The sequence below is a fragment of the Bacillus rossius genome, chromosome 6 (genome assembly GCF_032445375.1).
Source record: "Bacillus rossius redtenbacheri isolate Brsri chromosome 6, Brsri_v3, whole genome shotgun sequence".
Classification (NCBI taxonomy): Eukaryota; Metazoa; Arthropoda; class Insecta; order Phasmatodea; family Bacillidae; genus Bacillus; species Bacillus rossius.
The window spans coordinates 19,250,257-19,260,108 of NC_086334.1; the positions used below are offsets into that span (position 1 = coordinate 19,250,257).

At 41.2% G+C, this 9,852-nt stretch overlaps 2 protein-coding genes across 2 annotated transcripts in view; one reads left to right on the forward strand and one right to left on the reverse strand.

The window, feature by feature from the left end:
- LOC134532771 (coiled-coil domain-containing protein 174) overlaps positions 1–9,852 on the reverse strand; it is a 159,745-nt gene that overhangs the window by 16,334 nt on the left and 133,559 nt on the right. The window lies entirely within an intron of this gene.
- Positions 7,645–9,852, forward strand: part of LOC134533515 (uncharacterized) — a 112,787-nt gene continuing 110,579 nt past the window's right edge. The window contains exon 1 of the mRNA XM_063371038.1: positions 7,645–7,784. Within this exon, the coding sequence (XP_063227108.1) occupies positions 7,721–7,784 (64 nt within the window). The 5' untranslated portion in view covers positions 7,645–7,720. The remainder of the gene's footprint in view (positions 7,785–9,852) is intronic.

Consider the following 9,852-nt stretch of genomic DNA (forward strand, 5'->3'; position numbering starts at 1 on the left):
ACCATAATTTATTGTTAATTAGGAAAAATCACTGATCGAGAACACATTTCTGAGATTTTACAAATAATATTATTTGTAAATAAAATCTTTAAAAAAATACACCAAAATTAATTGTATTACCTATGCACCAGTTTAACCATCTTCCGAGAATGAAATTCCGTCGTTCATTTCAGTAACTTAACGCCTGCGATACGCGCTGACGTCAATGAATTTTCGAACGTGATTGGTTCGCGTTCTTCCCACCGCGCCCATCGTCGCACTGTGACGCGGCATCACAGTTGGAAGAGACTACTTTATTCGTTAGTCACTCTCCCCCCCCCCCCCCCTTTGCCACGCTCCTGAGCGTTTAACTTTTCGTTTCGCTCTGATGAGTCACCGCCTCCACCTACCACCAGCGGCTGTAGGAAGTTTCACTTAAATTACAGTGACACAGAAAATGGGTCGCGTACCAAAGATCTGACCGCCATGATTTAGAACCTAACTGATTTACAACATTTAAAATGACATACGCCATCTCTGGTTTTCACTGTATGTCATAGAATAACAACAGGAACGGACAAGAAAGATGAAGACACAAACCACAAGAAAAACGAGCCAAAATCAGATAATTCTGTAAAAGTAATTAGATGAAATAACACGGCGAAAACGAACACAGTGGACTTGTCAACGACGAGACAGTTGTAACAATAACAGATAAAAAAAAACAGACAGACAAAAACAATTGGTTGTCTGTAAAGTTGGTTTACGGACGATAGTTTAACGTGACGTCACAACAAAACATTGATGAAATGATTGCATACTTTTATGAATAAAATTGAATCATTTTTATTTTAATAATAAAAGAACAAATACTTGAAATTATACTAGTAATCAGATTTTTAAAATGCAAGAATAATTAACCTTTATTGCCGAAATTGTTGTAATAAGCAATGAATACCACATTATTTTTCACTTCACTTTATGAACAGTCGACGATACAGTTCACGTGTAGAAGACGTGTAATTAATTCTAAAAACTGGCGTTTAGCTATAAAGTTTAAATATAACTATGAACAAGTTTTCATATAAATAAAATGTAATCAAAAATTTATCATTTATTATATGAATCACCATAATATTTTAGTCAATTGTAACAACCTATTATTACTGCACTCGCCGACAGCGTAACGGAACACAGCGTAACGGAACAATGGGCGTAACGGGACACAACGTAACGGAACAATGTGCGTAACGGGACACTTCTTCGTGCGTGCAGCCGGCGTTCATCGATTTATTAGACGTTGTCACGTCAAAAAATTTTTTTCACAACACAGCAACAAACAGACGAACCCAACGATGATACAAAACAGATATTCTGGACGACACGACGGCGACGGCGCAGACGAACACAAGGCTTCCTGAGAGACAATAGCTGCGACGTGTAAATATATAATTATATATATATATATATATATATATATATGATTGCTTGTTCAGTTGGAGCAACAGCCAATGAGGACAGCGTTTGGTGGCATTTTGGCGGGAGTTGGAACCTGTTTACATCATATGGTGGAAATAAATCGTCGAGATATTACATTGATCATGCAATTCCTGCATCTAGATACGTTTCAAAGCGTGCATAGACAAGTTATAAAAAAATACTTAAGGTACCTTAAATATTGTTTACTATGAAATCACAATACTAAGAAAATGTACAAATTGAGAAATAGTGCTTACAAGTTGCTGGTCAGCAGTCTCAGGAGAATAGCTACCCACAGACAAACACCATGGAATTTCACCGGCTGAAACTAAAGCGCCAGGATTAATTTGTTAACCAATTTCGCATAAGTTACACTCAGCCGGGAGTCGAAACTGGAGAGACTTAGTAAGGCACCTAACTTCGCTTGAGCGAGTTTACTTATTCAGCGACGGAACTACTGTGCCAAGAAGGATTCTTATACTATAAGAAGAAGAAGAAAACAGTTTCGTCACCAAACACGAGTAGTTGGTGAACATAGATCCTGCCAAAAATAGTTTGAGGTGCTGAATAAAACAAAATTTCTTTAAAGAATAAGTGGAACTGCGAGATTCGCGTTATTTTTTTGTTGCCAAGATGAACTCCACACACTGGTGCAAAAATCAGTCGGTTCTACAGTCCATTGGATGCTAGAACATTTTACCTTCTGGCCGGATTTCACATGATCGGATAATTTGAATTTCTATACTAATGCCATTGGTATTTGAAGTTATACTTCGTTAGACGCGTTGAAGGTGAAATTTCAGTAAGCAACGGAAATGAAATGAAGTGCGCGCGCAATCATGGACGGAAGTTTAACACGATGAACCATACAGCGCATGCGCGTTTCTGCTGCAGCCGGAAAGATCCTGTATGTATTCGCATACGTTAACGTCAGTGGACGTGCCAAGCGTATCGGTTGTGCAAAATAAATCTTCTGGAACACATTTTATAAACTTTAAATAACAATCACAAAAAAGAAATAGTCTCAACTACGAAAATACGTTATAATATTACGAGTGAATTCTTAATGACCCAATAATATCGTATTGATAATGTCGTGTGTATTTAACTCAACGGTTAAGTGCGTGTACATCTTCTAATGAGCGGTCATACGGACACGCACAATATGAATTTATCCCTCGGGCGTGCCAAAACCACCCTTGGTGCAATAATGCAAACGAAGTTCGAAGTGTACGACGGTACAGTCCCTCTCCAAATAATGACGCCAAATTTTAAAAAAAGTTTCTGCTTATAACACTGGTCTACACTCAAAATGTATCCAAGTTAAAAATAGCTAATTCCTACTCATTTCGATGAGATATAAACGAATATGATGTTTGAAATGTTTACTTAGCTCTCATTTCCAATACAAACAGGAATTCCTTTTTTGATAAGAGGGAAATTTTGCAATTTTGGTAATTAATGTTTTTTGTCACAAATGAAGGTTGTCGACACTGAGGATGCCATATCCACTTCAAGGGCACTACAAAAAAAAAAGAGTTTTGTGTTTGGTAAAAACTATACTGGTAGTATCCTTGCTGTCAAAACACTCTGCGGTGGCCACAAAGTTTTCCCGTGTACGGCAGCGAGTGTCATTCGTGGACGTGCAGCAGGGCAGTGAGGGGGGAGGGGGCGATGAAGGGTGCTGCGCGGCTCCCCTCGTAAGACGACCGCCCAGCTCCCGGCAGTCTCTACGTGCGGGAGGGGGGAGGGGGGGTTTTCTCTCGGGAGACAAACCTTTAAAAGCGACAGGGAGGAAGAGGAAGCGCGGGGAGGGTGGAATTACGACGTCTTCTCCCCGCGAAGCCACGCGCGCCCAATCGATACGCCATTTCGAGCACACTCGTCCACGACTGGCGCCGCCCTGCTGGAACATGATATACCTGCGCCCCTGCCCTCCCCCCCAGAAGACAACACTGGAAGTTTTCGCGCCGAGCTGTCGCCGGCTTCTCGCTCTCACACGCCATCTTGATTTTTTTAGTAATTACTTTTATTTAAGAGTGATTTTTTTTTTAATGGTGACTCGATACCTCCCTTGCATTCTTTGTTCTGCCTCAAAAATATTTTCAACAGATATTCACGTAGTTTAACATCATGGGTGTCTGCGTAATTATTATCACTTCCGCAAGTTTTTACACCTACGATCAGGATCGTATTTAGAGGTGTGGAGGCCTCGGGGCAACAGAGGAGCGGAGGCCCCCTGGCCCCAGATTTTTTTCCAAATAAAATGAACAATTTTTTTTTTCAGTCGAGTTTTCCAATAAATAATTTATTGTGAAATAAAGTAGACTCTCTTAGTATTTAAAAAAAAACATACATGAATATAATCTGAGACAAGAATTATATGAAATTAAATTTTAGTGTTAATGAATATTTCTGTTAATATTTAACAATAATATAATCATGTATGTACAAAGTACTGTAGGTAAAGGTAAAACAGCGAAAAAAGAATATCAAAGGAAAATATGTTTACTTTCGCCCCCCGTTGCCCTCCTCTAAATCCGGCCCTGCCTACGATATCACACTGAGTGGATTTCTGTTGAAACAATCTGTGGCGTATAACACCAACTATTAAGGGCAGTATCGAGTTAAAATGCTAGAAACAGCCCCGCCCTTAAGAAAGTGATGACGAAACAGCAAAAGAATCAACAAGGCGTGTGAGACGGAGGAATTTAAAAAATCAGTTGCAACGAGCGGGCTTGGAACGCATTATCGACGAATAGCAGAGGCGAACCCGAACACTCGTCCTACAATTAGTGGAGGGATGAAGGGGGGAGGGGAGGTTCATAGGGTATCAGTTGACAGAGTAACCAGCAAAACTAGAAGGCGTCCATTTGTCTACCGACTCCGTGGATCACGGTTGGCAGTTGAACTGCCATGTCTCCCAACTGTTATGTGAGATATAGAAATATTCACTCTGTTAGCAATTATATTTAACTTTGACTTTTCAACGAAGATTTCACCAGAAATAAACGAAGAGTTCTTTGTGATATCAGAAAAAAAATTGGTTGTCTGTAAACTCGGTTTACGGACGATAGTTTAACGTGACAACGTCATAACAAAACATTGATGAAATGATTGCATTATTTTATAAATAAAATTTAATCATTTTTATTGAATTATCACTATTTTGTATGGATAAAAAGAAGGAGTGAAATGAAAACTACAATTTAATTGATAAATTTATTTTTATTTGCACTCATTAATTCAAATATGTTTATTACTTTAACGAAGAGATTATTTTAAGTATAATTTTATACATGTTTGCTATTTAACTTCTTCCAATCTGTGTTATTCTGTTAAGGATAGGACGATGATAGGAAAAGTAGGAAACGAATGGGAGTGTTTCAAGTTTAATGTGCCTCGAAAAAGTCAAATCGATGGTTGTTCCAATCGAGTGCAAGAGGGCTAGATGCGGCGCAAGCGTACAATGAGCGTAACGGGACACAGCGTAACGGGACAATGTGCGTAACGGGACACTTTTTTGTGCGTGCAGCCGGCGTTCATCGATTTATTAGACGTCACGTCAAAGACATTTTCTTGGATCTTCGTAGAAACTACATAGAGCGTATTTCGACTAAAGAACCTTTGTTTATGTTGTAAACAGGATAGAGACACACACGTGGCAGAAACATAAGTGTTTCTGCAGTAGTCTGAACCAGTTTATGAATGCTTTACTTTTACACCGAGATTATTCTTGTGGATTCATGTTCGAAGTGAGCGAACTTAGAACCCGTAAAGTTACGAAGATGCCGACATATTTACGAAGTCCCCCTGGATATTTTGCAATCAGAGTTCTTCGTAAATTAAACGTGAACAATTTTAACAGCACACTTATTCAGAGACCTGGGATATTCCCGTTGCTATTTGAAGAGAGTCTGAAATGCAAATCATTGCACATTTGAGCTGCGTTCTCACTGGGTCACAGGTAGTTTTGACACGCCCCGAAAGACACGAAACCAATCAGCAACGTGACAACGTCGGCGTAACAGAACAATCCCGTCGGTCGTCACAGGGACCCATCGATGGGAAGCCTTCTTTTCACAGACGAGAGAGACAAACGCCCGATCGTGCATCTTCGGTTTTTTTTTGGTTCATTGTAACTCATGATAACTAATGGTCAATTAGGTTAGGTTAGCTACATTATAAATACTTTAAAACATTGTGGACGTTTGATTTGGTTAGGATAGCTACATTAAAGATACTGTGAAATAAAAAAAAAGCGAACTTCGGGGATCTTCGGGTGTGGCTCTCTCGTCTGTGAAATAAAGGCTTCCCCCTATCGAAAGTCGGGCGTTGCGTCAGGCAGGAGGAGAAACGCGACTTCTCGTCGCAAATAAACAAGGGGTCGTTACCACAACGCCGAAATACCATAACGCCGAATGTCAAAATTGACCACAACGCCGACAGCTAGAAAACTGCTGTGTACCACAACGCCGAAATAACAACTGAATGAATTTATGTGTGTTTCTTAAATGTACCTTAACGCCGAAATACCACAATCAAACCTAACCTTACCTAACATAACCTAACCTAGCGTAATATAACCTAACCTAACTTAACCTAGCCTATCCTAGCCTAGTCTAACCTAACCTAGCCTAACATAACCTAGTCTAACCTAACCTAGTCTAACCTAACCTAACCTAACCTTTGTGGCAGTCCTGCAATGACATATTTCGGCGTTGTGGTAATTCGGCGTTGTGGTACACAGCAGTTTTCTAGCTGTCGGCGTTGTGGTCAATTTGGCATTTCGGCGTTGTGGTGCGTCCCCTTAAACAAAGACGCTACGATAGTTTCTTGTATTCTTGAGATTAGGCACCGGTCAACATGCTAGGCACGACCACATTTCAATAGTTAAAGATCACGTTAAGAATCATCAAATTTTAAAATATGCAATGATTTAATGCACTACCATAAATATCCCAATCACCCAATCACCGGAAACATAATAGTATACAAAAAGTACTTCTACCCTGAGAGGTAGACATGCATCGCGGGCTGCCTACTAGTCAGGCGCTAACGACTCTTGGGTATTGACCCTCGGTGTTGTAGCGAGGTGTCCCTAAAACGCGGCCTGCTAACGCTACAAGAATATCGCGATGTTCCGAAACTTTGCAGACCGTCATAACTTTTATCCTCGATGCTTTAATGGAATTACGACACAGGAAAATCTATCAAACGCACGAATCCGTCAACAGATTAAAGTGAATTGCGGATGTTAATACAGTTCGGCCGGGGCTCATTCGAAAGGAAATCGTTTAGCAGTCATTCCTGGACAGAAGGAGAGGGAATGTAAGGAGGGACAGGAAAGAAGGGAGGAGTAAGCGAGCTATTCACGAGAGGGCCTAACAAGCAAACAGAAACATGACGAAACAGGGAAGCCTATGGTTCATCGCCCCCGGATCAGACCCCGAGCACATACTTAGTTCGCCGCTTGCTTTCGCAACTTCAGGGTCGGCAAAAAAAAAAAAAACAATTTTGCGCGAATTTAATCATCTTAACGAGTTTAGGGCATTTTAAATGTTAAAAAAATATATATTAAGAAAGAAAATTAACAACGAATTTTTGATAGGATGATAATAATAATATTTTAACGATTTTACATGTTTTTATATAACTGATTTTAACATAGCCAAATTTTCATTTTATTTACGCTCACTTAAGACTTACGTAAACTAACCCTCCAGAAAAAAAATACAAAGGATTTTTTACAAGAATTTAAATACTTTAACAACGAATTAAAGAATTTTTTTTTTAACTGACCTAACATCACCAGCCATTCATTTTATTTACCACTTAGACATGTATGAAAAAAAAAACTATTTTTTTAAAGAGAATCTTCATGTTACGCCTAACATAACCTTTACTTTTACAAGCGCAAAAAAAAGGAAATGCACCGCGCGAAGATGGATTGTTCGCGCGCCTGACTCGGGCCCGGTGAACGGCACGGAGGCAGTGGTTCGGGAACACGGTGGCAGGTGGGTCACCGAGCATGCCGGGAAGTAGGGGGAAGGCAGGGGAGGACGCGCGCGCAGACAGGCGGGGCCGGATCAATGCGCGCCGGCGGAGGGGGGGGGGGAGGCAGTAGGGGGAGGGAGGGATGCTGCGCGCGGAGGAGAGCGAGCAGCCCCGCCAGTGCGCCGCTGGCGAGCCGACGAGGCGGTTGGCAGGGCGGGGTGCGGCGAGAGAAGGGAGAGAGAGAGAGAGATAGAGGGGGTGGATTATGTCGCCGGCGCCGGCGTCTCTGCTGCTCCTGTTGCTGCTGGGCGCCGCCGCGCACGTGCCAGGTGAGTCTTCGGGTAGCGGAGGGGGAGAGGGGAAAGCTGCGCGCGCACCCGTCAACACCGCCTCGTGGTCACCGCCGCCGCTGCTGGGGTCGTCAACCCCTACCGGACACTGTTCCTTCCGGGGGTGCGCGGTGGCATCTCGTACCAGGAGTGTCTGTGCTCTTTGGCAGGTGGTGTGTAATACCTCCCTGTCAAATGGGTAGTGCGAAATTTCGAAAAAAATAATAATCCCTTAAACGGCCGTTTTAATGCATTTTTGACACATTAAAAACGTCATTATAAAAAAAATTGTCTGATTTGTAACAGTGCCTTCTTTTTTCTGTTTTTAAATACTCCACACAGTACTTACAGACGCACAAAAAATGGAACCGACGTCAAAGTTTAGAAACGGGCACGAATAGATTCCCCTAAGTTGACTTTTTTTTTTGGTTCAAAGAGGGGTAATGGTTGTATTTGGGGGCGGGTGGGGGGGGCGTTATCTTCACCCCTCCTAAAGGACTGCCACTGTCAGTACTGTTTTTGGTTGAAATGAGCTGTCGAGTTCAGGAACATGTGCGAATTTTAAGAAAAGTAGAAAAATATAAAAAAAGGGTGTTCGCGGGACAGTAAAACATAAGATGCACACATCCTCAGTTATACGCCTAAATTTTTTCCATTTCGATTTTTTTTTGTTTTCACAGATACAGTATTCATTACTTGCGAGCGAAATGTTGGTTAGGTTCGGTCACACACATGAGAACCGTAAAGTAATTTGTCATCCTTTCTGGAAACTGAATTTTCCAAAGTTGCACGAACGCGAAAATTACGGGAGGGTGTTAACTAAATATGTGTGCATTTAAGGTTTACGGACGAGTGTAAGATGAAAGAGAAATATTTCTCTCAATTAAAAAAAAAAAAAAACATAGTGCGTCGCTTTTTTTAATTAATAAAAAAACAAATAAAACAATATGCAATAAATATACAGTTACAAATTTAATAAATGTATCCTCTTTTTATATATAAATTTTAATATATCAAACAGTGGAAGAAAAACCTGTACAACAATAGTTAAAATTTCAGGTTGACAAACACCCCCCCTCCCCCTTTCCCAAAAAAACTGGTTTATGGCTGCACAACCGAATGAAATATCGCTTTATCAAATATCACTTCTCAGTGAGGGGTGGTCGTTGCCAATTGCAAACAGGAAGGCGCATGCTCCTAAATTTGCACTTCATCGGAACAGAAGACGGTGGGGGGTGAAATGGAGTCCCCCCATATCGCACACCAACTCACCCTCCGAGGACACGCGTGGGAGGAACGACAACCCGTGACTCTCTCCGCGACTTCAGACGAGCAAGGAGTCCGCCAGCAGACGGCGTGGCTGAGGATGTGCGCCACGAACCAGGCTCGCGAGGAGCTGCAACTAGCTGCGAGTCACGCGCTCTGCTGAGCGACCGGCTTCCTTTTTTTACCATCGCTTTTTTGACGTGAATACGTCTTTAAAATTGCTTCCATAACGGGAGGCAATTAAAAAAAAAAACGAATGATACCAAAATTGGGGGATACAGTTTGGTGTTGCAGCTACTGATCTATCATATCCATCCAAAATTTAATTACTCAACTGGATAGCTAAAGGATCAAAGAATTCGGTACGCCAAGTGAGGAATGTGACGCATCGTACGCGGTGGAGGGTGAAGCACCGCCATTTTGAGGTCATTTTTCTGCGATTCAAGATTTCCATTTAGTAGTATAACTTTTGACTAGGAGAAGCTACGACGTTCGTTTGGGTTTCAATCGTCAGCTCTCGTCAAAATCTATCGATCGCACGTATAAAACCTATAATTAATAAAGTTATAACACGGCGATTATTCGTTTACTTGATTTCTTTCCTGAACCCGACGAACAAAAATATTAGTTGCTATCAAAAACAAAATGCGGAAACCCGAAGGACTTATTAGTGTTCAAACATAATTATAACATACATAAAATGTATTTTGTATATAAAATATTACCTGTTACGTACACATATTCGCGTACAACACACGGCCGTGTCCATGACACAGCCACGCCCCATTTTTTTTTAAACACC